At 46.4% G+C, this 20,524-nt stretch overlaps 2 protein-coding genes across 2 annotated transcripts in view; both read left to right on the top strand.

Annotated features, from left to right (window-relative positions):
• The first annotated feature begins 3,539 nt into the window (after positions 1–3,539).
• Positions 3,540–14,041, top strand: TNNI2 (troponin I2, fast skeletal type). The gene is made up of 8 exons (XM_006033654.2): positions 3,540–3,660; positions 5,617–5,646; positions 5,791–5,797; positions 9,078–9,119; positions 9,617–9,745; positions 10,967–11,056; positions 11,408–11,584; positions 13,551–14,041. The coding sequence occupies exons 2-8, from the start codon at positions 5,639–5,641 to the stop codon at positions 13,644–13,646; spliced, it is 549 nt and encodes a 182-aa protein (XP_006033716.1). The 5' UTR covers positions 3,540–3,660; positions 5,617–5,638; the 3' UTR covers positions 13,647–14,041.
• A 5,109-nt stretch (positions 14,042–19,150) lies between these two features.
• Positions 19,151–20,524, top strand: part of LSP1 (lymphocyte specific protein 1) — an 83,890-nt gene continuing 82,516 nt past the window's right edge. The window contains exon 1 of the mRNA XM_006033651.3: positions 19,151–19,326. Within this exon, the coding sequence (XP_006033713.1) occupies positions 19,247–19,326 (80 nt within the window). The 5' untranslated portion in view covers positions 19,151–19,246. The remainder of the gene's footprint in view (positions 19,327–20,524) is intronic.

Below are 20,524 nucleotides of genomic sequence, written 5' to 3'. Positions count from 1 at the left end.
TGGATACTACAGTAACAGGCACCAAGTGAAACCTTGGGTAGTTAGAGAAGAGATTCTGCTTCTGGGGAAGGTAATGAAAACTTCCACAAACTTCAGTGGGACAAGGATTGGCCAGATGGGAAGAAGCAGTAAGAGGAGCTAATTTAAGATTGTCAGCCATAGCTTATTGCATCGTCAAGACAAAGGGCTTTGATGCCAAAATTGGGGGTAGAAAAGTAAGTCCATTAGAAGACTGACTTGTACACAGGCCCCACTTCACAGCATCTTAAGAGAAGTCCAGCAGCCTCTCCATCGTCAACATTCACATACAAGTCAAGACGTGATAAATCAAGAAGGTGTTGTTAAAAACTCTGTCTTTCAATGAGATGTGTATTTCTTTCACTTCTCTCTGTAAAGCAGAGCCAGGCTGAGCTGTGCAGGCTGCTGCAGGTGGTTTGGGAAGGTGCCAGTTATTGCAAGGTTTCAGGAGGCAGCATGAATCACAATGTTCAGCTTGGCCATTAGACCAAAACCATCAGTTCTGCTCTTCTCACTCCGATGACTGAGGGCCAATCCCACGAGAAAGAGAGGGTGAGGCAGGGGGAGTACATCTCAGCACCGATGCTACTGCTTTGCCAGCAGATGGCGCAAAGATGTCACCTTCCTAACATGACCCAGGCAACATGAAAACCACATTTGTCATACATGTCTGTGTTCGTGTGACTGTTGCTGCTTTACTGGCAGGTAGCAGAGTTTGCATGGAGTCCTGGTGTGATATTTTATATTTAACAGAACAGTAAAGCTAGTAGCCATCCTTAGTGCATTGCCTGTGCAATGGAATGAAGATCAGGTCTCAGGGATAATCTCCTTTGTTCCCTGTCTGCCCATGGCCTAGCTCAAATCAGGCCCTGATCCTTAACTGAGGTTCTTAGGTGCTACTGTAATAGGAACAGTAGTAGAGGAAAGAATCTTCCTCTTCTCTGAAAAATGACTTCCCAACCAACGTTTTTTAACAGAGCTACAAGGACGAGCAAGTTTCCTCATGTAAGATTAAAGGAACTGCAGCTGGAAAAGAGCAGATAGTATGAAATGAAGCAAAAGAACAACTTTGCAACAGTGTCTTAGTTTAACCAACTGAACACATGGCATACCTTAAAGTCTACTGATGTTAACCCCACTCCATGCTAAAGATGGCCTCCATGTTCTGGAGGAGGCACTGCCAGGATCTTTGCCCTCAACAGCTTGTTCATGAGGCAGAGGCAACTCCCCTGGTTTCTCAATGCTGTTCCTGTCCCATGCTGAGGATAGTCCCCAGGGATCTGAGTACAACTGTATGCTCACCCACTTCTGGGTATGCACAACCGGTGCAAAGGTCATCCTCACAGAGCTAATAATTCTAGACTTTACCCTTCTGCTTACCCAGGCAATTTTCTGGCCAGCAATAACAGGGGTCCATCTCCTTCCCTTCTCATGGTCAGCAGACTTCTGATAAGGCTAATATTGTTGCCATGTATTTCCAAGAGCCCCACAATAGATTTACAGCCCTTGGATGAGATCCTCAGCTGCTACAAATTAGCATTACACTTTTGATTTCAGTGGAGTCTTCCTGATCTTTTTTTTCACGCCAGCCAAGGGTCTTGTCCTGAATGATAGTGATATGTTACTTAAAGCCACAAATGTTTCTTGTCTTTCAGCCCCACTCCCACCCATGCCTCAAGATGGTTCCTTGTTTTTCCATAGAAAATGTCCCGTCCAGACTGAAGCACATGCCGTTTGCTAATAGGGCAAGACATTTCCCTTAGTAACCATGCAGAATACTTTCTGTTCCTCTACAGCACAGCAAACATTGGTGACTGTGGCTGTCTTGATGCTGAGAAAGCTTGCAGCACTGAGCCTGTTGCTGACAGCGAAAGCCCTATTTATTTTAGTGGTTTGCAGCCCCGAGTCTAATCAACCCTGAAACAGCAGGAAGCCAGGGGAAGCCTAGGTCGGTTAGAGGGTCCGGAAGTGACAGTCTGGCCTAGCTTTGTAATCTTTGCTGGGTGAGCTTGGGTGAAGTGCTTAGCATCTGTTCCTCTGCTTGAAAGACTAAGACAGCTCAGACCTTCCTTTGAGAAGTGTCTGGAGAGTGATGGATAAAATGTGCTAAATGTGGAGGGGTAAAATCCTGGCCCCGTTGTCCCGAGGAGGAGCTTTGTTCTTGACTTCACTGGTAACAGGATTTCACCTCAGTATCTGATCATTTCCGTCCCATCTCTTTGTTAGCCCCACTGCAGTCAAATTCTCCTGCCATGTTCACTGTCATCTCTGAAATGCCTCCAATGAGATGCCTGCAGCAAATCGGCTGGAGAGAAAGCCAGCAATGGCTCCATCATACTGTGCTGCAAACTGCCCCTAACCATAAGCTGTCAGTAGATGGTCTGCTGCATGGACTGGGTCTCCTTGAAGGCTCTTTGTACTGGGTAGGGGTATATATGTCCATACACAGAGAATATATGAGGGAACTCAGCCTGGTATTACAAGCAGCCCCACGCACCTTCAGAACAGCTGCAAGACCTTGTATTCCTTCATTCTTGGCACGGTTTGGACCATGGTTTTTTTCCTGGGTGACAAAGCTGTAAAGGAAGAGTTGTCTTTTCTTTTCCACCAGCCAAGTGCTGGTCCTGGATGATGGTGATACATTGCTTATAAAGTCATAGACCTCTCTTGCTTCCCAGGGCCCCTCCCAGCCATGCCTCACAAGACAGTTTTTTCACTGAAAATGTTACTTCTAGACTGGGGAAAAAGCCATTTGCTACTAGGGCTCCAGTTTGTTTCTAAACATGCTACTTATGTGTCCCTTTCAGAGGGAATTGAAGTGGTGGATTTTGACCATGTGATGTATAAGTGCAGGTGCATGACGGCAGAGCAGATAAGGCACCTTACTATGGTTTGAGCCTTGCCCCAAAGCCAAGCCAAAGTCACCCTCCACTCGCCCAGGTACCTGGTTATTCAGGGTTGGTGGAGCACCTATTGACACTGGTGTGTCTTAACTATGCTCGCCCAATGGGCCTGTAGGCTTGGGTGAACTTCTGATATTTAAGTTCAAGGAAACATATTAAAGGTGTGGCTTGCTCCGGTTCCTCTCCTCTGCATGCTACAGCAGCATGGGGCAGAAGAGAACATGGCAGAGGGGAGTGTGAACAGCATGCTTCTTTCTTCAGCTAAAGGGATGTTTACATGATGCTGTAGTGCTTCCTAGAGAGACCTGAGTTAGCTTTACCTAGAACCACCTTGTCATACTCCCTGCCAGGGGTGTTTGGCCTGAGCATCATTCCTGGTGACCTGGCACAGGTAGGGTCTCAGAGGCCACCCAACCTCTCTCCACCACCACTGTAAAGCTGTGAGCCTCCATCACGCTCCCCCATGATGACTCCATGATGCAGCCCAGCTCCTCTCTTCTCTGAGATGCCTTGAACACTGCCTGGGTCGACTGCTCCAGCCAAGGGAGGTGCTCTGCATTTCTGGAGCCTTGAACATCATTGGTCTGAGGAGGTCTCCATGCCCTTAAAGAGAAGGTGGATTTTCTGCTGAGCCATCGGAGAAGCCCATTTATACCTCATTACTGAGCCAGCTGCCTGCGGCTTGCCAGTCAGTCCTGTCTTTCCATCCGTGCTGTCTGGTTTTCTCCTTGGGACTTAGGTGAGCCCTTCGCATGCCTCTTGCTGACCTGCCTTGCTGTGACAGGATTTTGGGGGAATGGAGTTTGCTTTCCTGAGTTTGTGGGAGACGTGCTGATGGGTCTGGGCTATTTCTGCTCAGCTGGGGTGTGCGTGGGAGGAGTTTTGACCCTGAGCTAGAAACAGTATCTATGTCCCTTAGCTTGATCTGTCCTCTCTAGTGTGTTGTGCTTACAGATTGCATCTGCAACCATCATTTCTGCTTATCTATCTGTTTGTTTCTATGTCCCCCCGTGTAATTAAGTAAAAGGAAACAGCCATGCTCCTTAAGGCTGACCTTGGATCTAATTCTCAAGGCTCTTCAAATGAAAACCTCTATTATGCATAGATCAACATAATTCCATTGGCTATACCAATTTACACCAGCTGATGATCTGGCCCTTTGAGATTCTTCCACTCCAACCATGCCTGCAGAGCATGGACGTTTTTGAAGCATAGGCAATAACTTTTGTCCCAAAGCAGAGACTATGATTTACCATAACCAACTGATTCTTGAATTTGCTTGCTTGATTTTGTTAAGTAGGCAACATAAGGCTGCTGGGAGCAGATGCTAATATTTTTAGACACAAGAAGGGAATGGGAAAGTCTCACTGCTTGGCTTTCTTTGCACTGGCCACATCACTGGAATTAAACTGAGCAGGGTGAAGTTTGTTTAAAAATAACCCGCGTTCCACAGATGCCAAGTCCCTCAGCTGTAGCTTTGCCACCTGTGGTTGCCACTGCTGTGCCTTGACCTCCGCAAGTCCTTTGGACTGTGAGTGAGAATGGTGGCAGCCCAAGGAGACAGCTGCAGCTCCTTGTAAGCATCCCTTGACCATTTTTAGAAGCACTTTCTCCCTGGCTATGTGTTGGCCCCCTCACATATCCCAAGATAAAGTTTCCTTCGGCAGATTGGTGGTGCTTTCTGCACCTCCTCTCTGGGACTCCCATCTCTTTTTTCCCCTTGCCTGAATTATCGGTAACTCTTTAGTGTCCTTCCCAGCCCAAACAGGCACCCTTCAGATTTCACATTGTTAAATAAAAATAGGGAAAACAAATCAACCAGTCAATTCTTTTAAATATATCTATACAAAAATTACAGTTAAAGTGAGATCATGCCAATGTGTTACACTACGTTCCCTGCTGTGGGGGCAATATATACCTGTAACTTCCATTCTGAGTGGCAATTCAGGAAACTGCATGAGGGAATCCTCCTGTACCTTTGCTCTGCCAACACAGTCATGGCTTTGAGGTCTGTTACTATATCATTTGTGTTGTGCCAGCACCAACAGCTGGCATTGTACAAGATGCTATGCATAGGAAAGGAACATAGGCTGCCTTGACCTTATCTACCTGTCTGTGGTTCTTACCTAGCCCCATTATGATAGTATCCGAGTGTCTCTTCAGTGCATCTAGTCTGACAACATGCCCCCTGAAGTTGGCCAGTGCTGTTATGCCCATTTTTGGATAGGGAACTGAGGCACCACTAAGTGACTTGCTCCATGTTACACATTGGAAGCTATGGCAGTGCATGGAATTGAACCTAGGAGTATTCTAAGGAATTTAGTATAAAGTGGCACGTTCCTTATGCGAAAGGCACCAAGAGAAGGGATTCCTGGGGACTCGATTCCCCTTGTCTGCAAAAATTGTCTCAACAGAGAGATACTTTGAATTGTTGTCTGCCCATGGGGATTTTGTCCAGTCAAAAAGCCCCCGGTGCTGCACTTTCAGGTTGTGGAGGGGGAAGGGAGGGTGAGGACATAATTGGCGGCCAGCCACAAGCTGCGGCTAGTTCCCCGTGTGACAAGAAATTAGGGAAGTTGGGGAATAGGAACAAACCAATTCCTCTTTTCTGATAGAACTACATGTACAAACAACCAAGAAATTCACGTTTAATATAAATAATTATTTTACATCTTTTTTTTTTTTTAAATTGCAGGTTCATAACCAACTAAACCAAGATGTCTGAGTAAGTTCATAGATCTTGTTTCCTATTTAGTTGTTAGGTGAAGATTTTTTGTTTCAAAATTCCTTGTTTTTTATTATGATGCTAATCTCTTGTTTCTTTTTCTTCCCTCCCTCCCTTTTCTTCTGTCTCTTTCTCCCTGAGCAGTGAAGAAGTAAGTTTCTTTCTCTCTGGGATTTTTCTCTTAGTAATGTTCAATAGGAATGGCAATGCACCTAGCTTCATGGTACCTTGTTAGAAAGACCAGCTCCTGCAGGGGACCTGTCCACAGCAAACTTGCCCCAACAAACTTCTTGTAGTAAAAGAGTTTCTAAGGACAAGGGTCCAAGGGCATAAAAGCAGGAAGAAATCTTTTTGGGGAGGGTAGCTGGAGGGAGGCCATGTTTATTGGTCTTAGCTTGAGGGTTAGATTTTTTTCCAAGATTATTCTTACTTTGCAAACTGACTGCAAAGTGAAGCTGTCACCAACAGCCCAGTGGGTAGGTGTTTGTGGTCCATGGCTGGATAGGTCCTATGGCAACAGAGGAATTAAAGGGATAGGAATTGTTGTGGTGATACAACCTCTCCAGTTGAGATAGCTGTTGTGCTTCCTGTTTATTCCTTAGTTTGCCATTGACAAACCCCTGTCCAACCCCCTTTCTGAAGGTGATGCTGTCTGACCCACTTTCAGGTTTGCACAATCAATGGTTGCGCACTTAAAAACTCCCTGTGACCTCAGTCTGAACAGGATCAGGCCTGTACAAGCCCTAGCATCATGCTTCACTCACCTATGCCAAGGTTGGGAATAGCTTCTTAGGATTTTAATGGGGTACACGAGTGTAGAGAATCCCAACCAGGCTTGTTTATTGCCATGTAGCCCGGGGAGAGGGACAGGTGGGATCACCTTGGAAAGACACCCATCCTCTCAGAAAAGTTCAGAACCACTTGTTCCTATTTTTGTACCTGGTGAAATCCCATCCCTGAGCTGTTCAGAATCAGTTCCAGGATGGACGTCTCACTAGTCAATATAGGAGCCAGAGCAATTAGCAACAAGACTTGTTGTAGGTCCTGCAAGCATTACCTAGAATTACCTCTTGGTGAGTTGCTCTGCGTTGCCTCAAATCATACCAGATGCAAGCTGTAGAAGGTGGACCCTGTTATTACTTGAACAGGGAAGAACTCTATGGGAAACCAGGCACTAACGGTATGGGTTGACAATCTGACAGGTGGCTTGAGAGCCTTTTGAAGCCAATGCTCTAAGACAGGTCAAGGTGGGCACCAGGCTGCTAGAAGTGTCCTCTTTCAGCTGAGAAACAAAATCTAGGGACCATATTGCTCATGAGATCATATCTCTTGAGTGCCTGACCAGGGTTACACTCCATTATTGCTTAAGCAACAGTCTCATTGAAATCATGTAAGGATGTGGGTCCAGAGTATTAAAAGAAAATAATGACAATCATTGGGAAAGGAGGTTAGCACTGACATCCTGGTCAAATTGCCACTGAAGTTGTTATGATCCACACTGCTCAGCCCTCCCCATCCCCTCTGCTATTTCAGTCATGTAGGATATTCACTTCCTAATTTTTGTCTCATGTTGTGTGCAGCTAGGTTGCTGCTGTTTCAACTCAGAGGTGGCTGCATTACTTCTGAGGGGAAGAGCTTTTTATGCATTCTGTTCTGTGGAGACCTCTGTACTTCTTCAAGCTGAAAGCTGTGATAGAAGTGTAAATGCTTATCTGCCAGTCTATAGATTCATATTCTCCTCTCCCCTGTGTAACACTGCTGGAACATCTGGATGCTTCTTCCCATGTGCATATCAAAATGCGAGCATGTGTGTTTCCCCTGCCCCAGCCACTCTTATACATACTCACTTTCTTGAGTGAAATGTTCAGGGAACAACTGCATTCTGGGATAGAGCTTGTGACTTTTATAAATCAGAGAATGGCTCTTACTGGCCCATCCCCCCATGAGCACTGGAAGCCTGGATTAGTCTGTCACATTTCCAGCAGAAAATAGGCCATCCTGGAAACACATAAAAGTTTTGGTGCTTGGCAAGATAGAAAAGACATTTACATTTCCCAGTGGGCTTTCTTATTGACAGCATTGCCGGTTCACCAAATGCATTATGAGAAAGGGATTTTCATTTTCTTCTGTGGCCTTAAGGTGTTGACTGGTGCAGGATGGTGGCCCCATTTTTTTGTTTTCTAGAGCAATCCCTGTGTTTTCCTATTAATGTCATGATCCATGCTGGCCAAATTATAGGTTGCTAGAGTGGAAGCCCTAAGTGCAGGTGAGGAGCTGGCTCAGAGGTCAGCTCAGTGCACAGGAAGTAGATGTGCTGCCGAGAAGTTGTCCATGCCCTTTATTTCACACCTGCATCTTGCCTTCTAGCTTCCACATCCCCTTGCTCCTCCCCTTGAAGTGATGGATCTGGCTGTCCCAGTCCCCTGGCACCAATGCTTTTCTCACTCCTACAACAATGAATCTCACCCCACGCGGACAGAACAAAGTAGTGGAGCCAGCCACAAGCCTGGCTTTGTTCTACCTCCCACAGCTTTGCTGCTCACATCCTCCCCCTTGGTGTGTGAAAATAGCTGCCTCCCAGCCCACATGGCCCAATTGCTGTGGATATTTCCCTGCAGTGACAAATCTCTACATCCCACAGCCCTGCCTTCTCAGTGCCCCAACAACTGCAAATAGAAATACTATGAACTGACAGACCTAGGATGGGTTGGAAGCTGAACTTAGTTCCAAAGCCACCCAGCAAGTTTTTTCCTCATGTACTCTGTCCATAGGTCCTTGACTATGTTTAGACAAACTGAGCTTGTATTGTGACTCTTGTGGTAATTGGTGACCTTAATGTCCCCGCTTCAGCTCCTGGATATGCAGAACTATAAGAAAAACTCAGTTACTATCTAACCCTCCCAACCCCTCCCTCCCCCAAAAATCTACCATCCATGAAGAAGAAAGCAAGAAAATGTGACACTAACCTCAAAAACCAAAATGCTAAAGTGTTTGGGGTCCCTTTAATTTGTCTTTCCACCTTCAAGCAAACCAGATCATTTTCTAAACCAACCTCTTGATGGGTTTTCAGGTTTGATTCATGATTTTTGGATGTGGAGGGTGGGCAGCGCTTAGGGTCAGCAAAAATCTCTGTGCTGAGCTTCACTGGCCAATATGCATCACAGCAACCTTGTAAGGTCTGCTGGCTATGGGAGTCATCACTGAAGTGTAGGGTGGGCTTCTTTCACGGAGTGGTAGGGGATTGATCCTGAATGCCGTTTGTTGTATTGTGGGCCCAGTTCTTCTTTTCTTGTCCCTAGTGCTTTCCAATCTGAGCTACCTTGTGGGCAGGGACACAGAATCTAAAAATTCATTGGGGTTGTATGGGGGTGGGAAAGAAGGGAGGAAGGATGTTGTAACCTGCATTTTTCTTTCCTTCTTCCCATTTCTAGAAAAAGAGGAGGGCCGCCACTGCCCGTCGGCAGCATCTGAAGGTATGTGCTTGATCTATAACTGTCCTGCCTTCCTGTTTTGAGCAAGCCATCATTCCTTGCCCCTTTTCCCTGTCACCCAGAGCTCAGATTCCAAAATCCAAGAGATCCCCAGCATCAGTGCTCCTACTCCATTCCCTACATGTCTCCTGATGGGATCAGCACAGCCAGGAGTTCTTGCTCTTGGCTGACACCTATTTAAGGAATGGTTGGGACAGGTGTTACCTGATACTTCTCAACAGCCAGTCTTCCTCCAGCATCTGTAACAGGGCCTCTGGTACTGAAGGAGCCATGTGCTCCCCACAGCTAGTTCTTCTATGCCATCTTTTAGAGCAAGTAATCCCTGCTAGCAGCAGGATGGTCTGGAAGCATCCATGACCCCTCTGTGGTCAGCACTTCTATTATCTTCCCTTTCAAGTTTCCAACTGAGAGGCTGAGCCTGGAGTAGCTACAAGATCCCTTAGAGAGGTAACCAGAGTTCCTTCCTTTCTGTCCCATAGAGTGTTATGCTCCAGATTGCTGCCCAAGAGTTAGAAAAAGAAACAGCAGCTAAAGCATCAGAAAAGGCCAATTACCTTGCTGAACACTGTCCTTCTTTGTCGCTGCCACACTCCATGCAAGAACTACAGGTAAGAGCCTAGTCTCTTCCCTACCCTCTTCTCTGAAAGCAAAAAACGGTTGGGGTGTCCCTTATCCTACTGATTCAGATCCTCCAGCCCACACTGACACTGTCCATTTTCTTACACCAGTGCTTTTCAGCATCTTGTGACCCCAGTTAACAGGGATACCACTCCAGCTTATCAGTACGAGAGGGACAGTGTGAGTGTGAATCCCTTGTATCAGCTAACATCCTCCCTAGAGGTTATGACCCATCTGCTCTACTTCTAGCATGGTAGCTGATGAAAGGAAAAGTCTTGGCTCTTTAAGTGAGAGGCTGACATTTTGTCTTCCCCACAAAGTAAAGATGACAACGTATGCATCCAGAAATAAACTATTTGTTGTATTTGTTGCTTCTTTAAGTTTCGGCAGCCAGCTGGTTGCCTCTGAATATACCCAGACAACTTCTGGAGAGGAACCTCACTAAGCTTGCCTAGCTCCAGTAGTTCCAATCATAAACACACACGTGAGGCACCAGCTTGACTTTTTGGGGGACTTTCCAAATTGCAGTTATACTAAATTGCATGGATTCAGTAGATCCTTTTGTCCCAGTGCAATTTTTCTTTCGGGGGGTGAACTAAGGACTTGTCCAGGTTCTTCCAAAGACTCCATGCTAAGACATCTAAAATTCTCTGCACTTGGTGAAGAACATAATCTGTCACTAAATGAGTACTTTTCCTGCCCTTGGAAGTGGGTACTGAGGCTTTTCCCAGTACTATATTTGCACATTGGATTGCAAACTGGTAAAATTGCAGAGCAGCTTTTTGGGTTCCCTGGTTGTTAGGCTACTGATTCCCAGTGTGGGTGGACTGTGGACCAGCCTAGAATTGCCATGGGGCCAGGACAAGTCTGCTAAGCTGGGGGAGAATGCGATGGCATGCAACTAGCTTGAGTGGTTAGGAGCTGCCTGGAGACTCTTCTGTGCCAGGAAAATGCACAGGTGGGGTAAGTTGGACTCTGTCATGCAGTGCTGCTGGAAGTCCATGAAGCAGACAGAAAAGAGACCAGGAAGTGGCTTGTGATTCACTGACTACATTTCAAGATCCACTGACCTAGGGTTCCAGATTCATTCAGTGATGGCCCACCCCAGTTGCATAGCTAGAGCTACCAGGAGAGAATATCTCTTAGGGGAGAAGGAAAAGACAAGTTTGTGTATTTCCTGATGCTTCATCCCCTTCCTTGTTTCTCCCTAGGAACTGTGCAAAAAGCTTCATAATAAGGTAGAAGTGGTGGATGAGGAAAGATATGACATAGAGGTTAAGCTACAGAAGACTAAGAAGGAGGTAAGCTTCCCTTAGCAGCCTCGTCTCTGATGATGCGGAGGTCTGTGGAGTGTGCTCAGGTTTGAGCTCTGCTCTCTATAGCATGAGTATCTCCTCTCTGTACCCCTACTAAACTTCATCTGTACCTGCCAGCCCCCCCAAGCAACTCAGTTGTTAATACTTCCTGTGTTTTGCTGAACCCATCATTTGCCTTTAGTGGTGGTGCACCCTTCCCATCACACCCTTCACTACATGCACTTTGGTGTCCCCTCTGTCCTTGCTCCCATTGCTGTACCTCCATCTCACCACATCATTGACCTCTCCCCTCTCCTTTTCCCACCGCAATACCATTTTCTCTCTTTTTCTCCATAGCTTGAAGACTTGAGCCAGAAACTATTTGACCTGAGAGGCAAGTTCAAGAGGCCACCCCTGCGTAGGGTCCGCATGTCTGCTGACGCTATGCTGCGCGCCCTGCTGGGCTCCAAGCACAAGGTCAATATGGAACTTAGAGCCAACCTGAAGCAAGTCAAGAAGGAGGACACTGAGAAGGTAACACACTACATCTGTCATGGTTACTGAAGTCGGTCATTATTAGTGGGAAATCATGTTCTCCTGTATGTTGGGATGGCAGTCACCATCTTGGATGATGTACTGGCAGTGAACAGGAGGCTAAAGAGATGAAAATATGAATCAGTATATCTTGAGTTAAAGAGTTTGAGCTGACTGCCAGGGGATAACAGACTCAAATCCCTTCTGGATTGGGCTCAGAGGGGGTCTTGTAACATAACTTGACCAGGGATGTCTGACAAAAAACACTGGCTTCTCAGAAAAGGCAGGAATATCAGTCATTGGCATTCTGTGTTTCTACCATGCAAGCTATGACTTCCTCAACCCTCCTCAGTGGTTTGGGTCAGTCTTTTCTAACACTCTGAGAGTAGTCCTGTCTCTGTGACATGGTCATTTCTCTGCCTCCCCTGCATGTGATCTTTCCATCTATGAGTTCTCCCAGCTGTCATGATGTTATATAATGTCAGAGGCTTGAAGCCATTTATAGAATCATAAAAAATGAGGGTTGGAAGGTACCTCAGGAGGTCATCTAGTCCAACCCCTTGCCCAAAGCAGGACCATCCCCAACTAGATTATCCCAGCCAGGGCTTTGTCAAACCAGGCTTTAAAAACCTCCAGGGATAGACAGTCCATCACCTCTCTAGGTAAACACATTCCAGTGCTTCAGCACACTCTTAAGGTGAAAGCTTTTTCTAATATCCAACCTAAACTTTCTTTGCTGCAACTTGAGATCATAGTTCCTTGTTCTGTGATCTGCCACCACTGAGAACAGTCTAGCTCCATCCTCTTTGGAACCACCCTTCAGGCAGTTAAAGGCTGCTATCAAATCCCCCCTCTGTCTTCTCTTCCACAGACTAAATAAGTCCAGTTCCCTCAGCCTCTCCTCATAAGCCATGTGCCCTATCCCCCTCACTATTTTTGTTGCCCTTTGCTGGACCTTCTCCAACTTGTCCACATCCTTTCTATAGTGGAGGGCCCAAAGCTCGACATAGAACTCCAGATGTAGCCTCACCAGTGCAGAATAGAGGGAAATAATTACTTCCCTCAATCTGTTGGCAATGCTCCTATTAATGCAGCGCAGTATGCTGTTAGCCTTCTTGGCAGCAGGGACACACTGTTGACTCATATCCAGCCTATTGTCCACAGTAACCCCCAGGTACTTTTCTGCAGTAAAAGAGAGCTTGGGTTTATATTACTGCCCTAACATTTTACTACCAAGAGGCAAATGTCAAGATTTTAACAGAATGCACTTTGATGTTTCCACGGGTGATTTAGACATTAGTATCAAATGACCTTACTCTACTAATGATAATAGAATGCTACCACCATGTTGGAGAAGGATATACACTTCCACTGTAGCTCAGATTGTTTTAGCAGGGATTAGACCTGCAATACTCAGACTTGGGTCCTCCACACATTCTTGCTTGGCCCTGTTGTCTTTGCAGCTGTGATATTTCTAGAATCCTGATTACTTCCAGTGTGGACTAATGTGTTTAACCCACTTGTATTCCTCTTGATGGATAAGCTACTTCCAATCCGAAACTATTGTTCAGTGTTGTTGTCCACTGCTAAACAGCTGCCTCGTCGCACCTCAGAGGTGGATGTATTGTAGCAGGGGGTGCCTCTGTATGTACAATACGGAAAGCACTCCGGGCTGAAAGGGTTGCATTTCGTCTCTGTGCTAAGAGCAAGCCTTAGGGCTATACACCACTGAAGTATCACCAGTCTTTAAAGTGAGAGTTGTTGGGCATAAGTCTTGAGTTAGCCTTCTGCACAGGGATGAATTCCTCTCTTTAAGAATGTGAGAAAAGCATGCTACCTGCTCAAGGGACTGCACTTTATCTTTGCCCCACTGGGATGGAGGTTTGATTAAAGACTGGACAGTTGGTTTTGAGCACTGCATAGCATTCCAAGCACGTTCATGTTTCCTTTTCTTTCTCATCTACAGGAGAAGGATCTGCGTGACGTGGGTGACTGGAGAAAGAACATTGAGGAGAAGTCTGGCATGGAGGGCCGGAAGAAGATGTTTGAGACTGAATCCTAAGTCCCATGGAGCTAGTCACTGCAAACCTTCTATCTACCCAACTTCCAAATTACTCCTCCTCCTTTCCTGCCACCTATATTATTTTTCCAGTCAGCTCATTAGTATCCTTGTTTAGGGCTAAATTTCCTGAGGCCACAGTCACATTTCATAAAGCAATGCAAGATACAAGACCTACTTGCCATCCCACCCCCTACTGTTGCTATGGAAACAAGTCTTAAACCACAAAATGTCTTAACTACATTCTGAAACAATGGTAGTGGCATGAACTCAAATCAAATGCAATTTAATCCAGCAATTTTGTAAGATCTGTTGTTTCAAAGTGATCTTAATGATGTAAATAAAGCTTTGAAAGTATAGTTGAATTTTTAAGCTTCAGAGAACCAGGCATGACTTGACTTTGTGTCACATGGCCACTTATTTCTTGCAGAGGGAGGGGCTATGAAACTTTCTTGCAGAGATAATCAAATGATCAAGACACATACATTAAGTCCTTGGTGACTACTGGGGCCATATCAGCAAGGTAGATCCTTGATGCTTACCTAATGAGGAAGTAATTAGGCATTGTAACCCAACAGATAGAGTATCACACTGAGATTCAAGGGATTTGGGTTCTGTTCCCAGGTCTGCCACTGGCCTGCTCTAATTGATCTCAGGCTAGTCACTGTGTCTGTCTGTAAAACTGGACTAATGCTACTTTTCCTCACCCCCTATAAGACACTGAGCAATCTGTGGCTGAACAAACGCTCTATATAAAGTAGATCAAAAGCATCTGAGATCCTTTTCCTGTATGTCAGTCTGTCTGATATCAGAACTTGGCCCATGGTACATTCCCCGCAGTTTCATGCAGGTGAAGCATGAGCTGCGTTTCATTGTGTTTTATCCAGCCGGGACAGAAGCAACTCCCTGATTTCTAATCCCAGACTCTTTGTCATTGAATATAGCTACCAGACAACAAACAACAGGAGATGCACCTTAAATTAAGTGTGGTGATCTTACGCTAATGAGGTAGTTAGCTTTATTAGTCTGAAGTCTATGCCTCTTGCAGCACTCCTCCTCCCTCCCTTCTCCCCCCCTTTCCCTCCTACTGCTAGCTATATTCAATGAGATGGCAGTAAGTTAGTGAAATTGCAGCTGAGGTGGGTAGGAACTGAAAAAACACCTTTTATTTTGAATGTAAATGAAGGGATTGATTGAAATCAAGAGTAGATTCTTAAACCACTAAGAACAGCCGTCTTAGGATGAAATACCTGGGCATTTTCATCTAAAAAGAAAAACTTGAATATCCCTCCTCTCATATAGAGCCCTCCCTCTGAGGATTTCAAGGTGTTTTCTAACATTCAAATATTCAACCTCACAGCATCCCATTTTCCAAAGACACACACAGATTTTCAATGCTATAGCCAAGGCATCATAAGAAGTCTGTAGCAAGGCTATCAAGCTTGGATAGTCTTTATAACCCTAACTGGAAGAGCATGCCAATAATTTGTTGCTGTGTGTCCAGAAACAGAACAAAATCCTACTGTTTGGCTGTGGCTGCCCATCCTGATAAACAACACAAAGGAATAGTGTAAGCTAAACTAGTCTTCTTCGGCAATCTCTTGCAGTCGAGGATGATTGTCTTCCATGATTGTCTTATCTGCGTGTCTGATACTGCATTAGACAGCTGTTTAGGGCACCTTTTCTACCCCCCTCCCAAGGTGGGGTGAGCAGAGTGGATCCTGAAGAGGGCTGCTCAGTCACAATTACAGCTGCTGAATTGCACTCCTGTCTCATCCAAGTGCTAGAAGACTTTGTTGTAGTTTCCGCCTTCGTGCCAGTTCATGACTATGAGCTTCCAGACCTCACAATCCTGCTCCCGTTGCCATTAGCTGGTCACCAAATGGCTTGAGTAATGTGCTGGCATGGAAGACGTCTGAGCATGACTTCTTTTGTTGTGGAGAAGCTGATGCACATCAGCTTCTACATGGCTCTTGACAGAATGGGACCTGGATCCAATAGCAAGGAGGCCAAGACAACTGGGGCTCTCGTTCTGCTGCAGCCTTCATCCACCTTCACAGCTGCTGAGATTCTAACATCTTCTTCCACCTGCTCTGCCACTGGGGACTTGGAGACCCATAGCTTGGGGCTGGGCAGGCTTAATGTAATGGTGACCTGTACTCTACTCACCATGTCATAGGATATATGTGGCTTTTCAAGAGTGAAACCATTGCCATCTGCTGTCCTCACCACATCCTGGTAGTGCTGCTGCTATTTGGTGCATGGCTGCTTATTCATCAGAGTTACTCCTGCTAATTTCACAGCTAACCATCCTTGAAGGTCATTCCACTATCTGCCACCTGTGGACATGCTGGGTAGCAGCCCTACAGGCAAAACTAGTATCTGGGCTCTGTATCTGACAGGAGCATGAACTGAAGCTGTCTTTTTTTCTCACTTGACAGACAATTCATCTCTGTGAAGAGAGCCAGGGGACTTATTTATGCTTTATTTGGGGAACTTAAGAGGCCCTCCGTATGTGCTGAGTTTCACCCTCAAGAACCACACAACACTTACTATAGCTAAAAACAGTGGACACAGCTCTTTAGAAAATCTGGTCCCTAACTGCAGCTGAAACATCAAGCTAAGGTGTCAGCGCCTGAGGCAGTTTTATGAGACCTGAAGTCAACTAACCAGCAGAAGGTGATGGCTTTCAGGTGTTACTAACACAATGGATTAGATTTGACTTGGTGACTTTGTGAAAAGGTTTATTTAGTCTCTTCTGATCAATCCCCTGAGCCAATTTATAAGGCACCTATTGAACCAAACTGCAATATGACACATATGTAAGCTAGGAAAGGTAAAATAAGGCATTTCACTTGCAGTAGGAATCTGTATAAGACAACTCAATTAATTCAAGGCCTGATCAAAGAATCATGTCCTTGAAGGTCATTCCACTATCTTCAAGGCTTGCAACTAGGAAAAAAATAGGTTTTACCACGACCCAAATGATGGCACCACCCTGACAATATAGCACCAAGCATCAGGCAGGGGCATTGCTTCAATATTGCCTTGGAAGGCAGAGTGACACCAGTTGAGCAGTGAGTCCCTTTCAGAGAGAAGATATAGCTGGTCTTGTGTTGTGATGACGTGAGCAGTCTGAGGATTTCGAAAGATCCAGCAATCAGCTATACTCAGCATACCCCCTTATCTGGCTGGGTGCCCCTCTTGGCTGTGCCGGACAGCAAACACTAGGAGGTTTCTAGCAGCATACATAGCAACTAACTGGGGTTAGGTAAAGGGTGCTCAATGCCTATGTCTCATGAAGCATAAAGAGAGACAGTTCAAGATTGCTTTATGGACATGAGACATTTGATGAGCCAGAGCCTCAGCTGGTGTTAACTGGTATAGATCCACTGGCATTTATGGGCCAATGCTGATTTAGGCCAGGTGGAGATCCATCCTGTGCATTCCCAGCCAGAGATCCTAGAGTAGTATAGCTGCCAGTCTGGAACAAGAAGGGGGAACCCTAAGGAGCTGTTATTTTACAATCAGAATCAACCCCACAGCAGACAACAAGGTCTGCATTCGTCCTCTGCCTATACAGCTACAGTATTTGTCTTGCTAAACTGCTTGCTGTCATGGTGAAAAACTATGGTGAGAAGGGTGCATGGTGGAGAGGTCTCGGAGCTTCTTTGCCAGGACAGTGTCTTGGGACACCTCTCCAGCCCCCCAGAGTATGAACTGCCCTTGGAGAATCCAGGGTGCTTGCTAGAGCCTAGTACATGGGGTCTGCTTTGCACTTGCTTGTATCATGTACCACAGTCAGTAAACATCACACACGTCACTAGTGTGTCTGCAGGGCTCCTGACTTGAGCCTTCCATTTACAAGAGGCCTTCCAAGGATACCCAAGGAGGGTGGAGATATTTTCTCAGTTGTTATATATCCCTATGTTAGAGGGAAGGTGCTCAAGCTCTGTTGCCGTTGTGCAGTCCTGCATCAACCATCACCTCTCAGTTTCAGGGCAAATGGCAGAAAGAAGGAAGTGAGCTGCCTTAGATGAAGCCCTAGTTGTGGCCTTCTCCTTCACCCTGTTAGTTCCTCTGCAGAATGGGCCTTAGTGACTGCCACGTGGCTTGAGCTGTTTTGCAGCTGCAGGAGAGGATGCTTCTTGCACAAGCAGTGCTCAGAAATAGTGCAGGGTATTTATGCACAGAGAGAAGCCACAGGAAGGAAAAGGGTGTGGTATGCGCTACCAGTGCTGCCCCATCACTTCTTCCTCAGAAGAAGCTTAACCTGGCACAATCCCTCCAAAAATCTGTTCCACCTTTCCCTCTTGCAGAGATTGAACTCGGGGCCCACATGCAGTGGGGAGAGTCAGCTCGGCCAGCTGGAATGTCCCCTCACTCCACCTCTGGCAGTGGCCTGGTCTTGGTTTTGTGGAGATGACGTTTGGGCAAGAGGGATGTTAAGAACCTGGTACAGCCAGCCTCTTCTTTGGAAGCTGTTCTCTCTGGGACCTCTTTTATATATCACTGCTCCAAGGAATGAGGCAGTCGGGGTTTTCCACTCCTTGTTGGGTCTGGGGGCTGGGCTGTCTCTTAGGTTCTGGAAAGAGCACAAACTAAACTTCTCTCTCATCCTCTTGCCACTTCAGCTAAGGACAGCTGCCACATAGTCTAAATCCCAAGCAGCTTTTGGGCAGACACCAGGCAACTGCGTCTCCCTCCTGCAACATTTCAACTGCAAACAGAAATTCGGTTCAGGTTCCTTGTCCCCAGTGGTCAGTCCCAGAGTTATGCCAGAGCCATTTGGTTTATTTCTTTACCTGTCCACAAGACAGAAAGCAGAGGTACCCCCAGTTTGAGTTAGCCTTGGTTCTGTTGGAGGGAAGATGTCATCTGTGCTTGTTGAAGGAAAATCCTGACATGGACTTTCAAGACCACAAGGAACAAACTGCTCACTGGCTTCTGTACATTGTCCAGGTTCCTTTTTTAAATAATTCTTCCTCTTTTGGTGAGTGCACCACACAAACAAGCATATCCACCCAGCACTACTGCCCCTTTGCAAGTAACCAGAATTTGCAAGCCAAAGCAGGAAGCTGTTGGGCAGGGAAGCAGGAGCAGGCAGTGTACAAGGGCTGTAAGACAGCATGGCTACAGCTTTGGAAAATCTGTGCTTCTGCAGTGGCAACCAGGGCAAAAATTAGAGCAGCCTTCAGGGCATCCTTCACCTGCGGCAGGTGCACATGAGGAAATGCTGCAGTCTCATCGTAGCATAGTGCCCACTGCACCGCAAATAGCTGTGATCTCTTACGAGACATCTTTCTGTACTCACAGCCACTGTGAGCTGCTATTGCCCCACACTTCCCTTCTGTCTTGGGCCACCGCTTCCAGATTTTGAGACGGGGACTGTGGCAAATACTTAGAAATTATCCAAGGGTGAAAAAAAAAAATCTTGCATCTCCTCCCCCACCCGCACTCCCTCAGGCCCATGAGGCTTCCGGCACGGCTCGTTTCTGTGCTAGCACAGGAAGAGTGATGTGAAAGTGAGCCCACACACCAAACACTTGCAGAGCTGTCTGCAGGGCTCCTCCATTCTGCAAGGTTGTTAACAAGGAAAAGCAATGTCAGACTCTGAGGAGTGCCAGGGAGGTCCCGAGGGCGAGGACCAGGTAGGGGAAGAGCCCCTGACAGAGCCTGAAAGGTAAGGCCCTTGGGACTGGCTGAGGTTCCCTTCACATTTTGGTGTTTAACCCTAGGGTGGCTACAGGACAACCAGGGAAGTTGGGGTGGGGGACAGAAGCAAGGTGGAAATAGTGGTGGCTCCATGAGGCCAAGACAAGGGTGTGTTAGGGCACTTTAGTCGCACATACTTGAGGAGAGGGAAACGCTGAAAGGGACCTGTCCTTGGGAGCTCTGGAAAGATCCTGACCAATCTCATCCACTCTTGCCTCACTCATTGACACAGCCATGGGGTCAGGCTCTTTAGTGTTCCCACCTCTTTGATCTTCAGCATCCTAAACTTCCTGGGACAAACAGGAGAACAGAAAACTTTTCCTCCAGTGCTTAGATCAAAGCTTCTGGGGACTCCTGTAGCAGGGGGCCTGGCTTGTTGTAAAGAGATGAACTTAAAAGCCAGGTGTCCTGTGGGGTGTGTGGGTGTCCAGTGTCAGAGGATGTGGTGGCTTTTAGGTGCTGGGTGGCTGTTGCATCCAGTTTTCCATCTCCCTGTGGAAATTTTTTGGCACAATGGAGCATGACAGCTGCTTAGACCTCATGCTGTTGGTGAGGAGGAGTTCCACGTTTCCCTCCATCATTTCCCCTAAAGTGTTTTGACTCCGTATTCATATTGCCTATACGTTGAGTACAGGCAGCACCTCTTGGGATCCAGAGGCATGGGAGACCTATAGGACAACTGGCAAAAGACCTGAGGAAACACGTCCTTTCTTGTGGGCGCGTTCCACAGACTGAAGGTCAGAGATGGGTAAGAGGGAAAAGTCCCTCTTTGCTACTTCATACCGTGACCGTACCCTGCCATTTTTATCACTCCTGGAATGACTGCTGGTACACGTATTTGTAAATGCAGTTTAACAGCTCTCACATGTGGTTTGAAGGGGGTGGGGGGAGAGATGGTAAATTCTGCAATTTCACAGAAATAATTTTCTTGTCCATCTGAATTAGACTGGTAACTTTTCAGAGCAGGGATGATGTCTTTCAGGGGTTTGCCCACACTAGCACATTTAACCCCTCTGATGGCTTTATCAACAATGACTTTCAACATTGGAACTTCAGCTCCAAATCAGAGTCAGTCTCCCTTGTGGGTTCAAGGATTAAATCCATTAGCAAAAAATAATTAGCAAGGGTGAAGTTACACATTACATTCAGCCTGTCCTAAAATTTGC

This window comes from Alligator sinensis, unplaced genomic scaffold (assembly GCF_000455745.1).
Source record: "Alligator sinensis unplaced genomic scaffold, ASM45574v1 scaffold1299_1, whole genome shotgun sequence".
Lineage (NCBI taxonomy): Eukaryota > Metazoa > Chordata > Crocodylia > Alligatoridae > Alligator > Alligator sinensis.
Note: the sequence above shows the minus strand (reverse complement) of the source record. Positions and strands in the feature narration are given on the sequence as shown.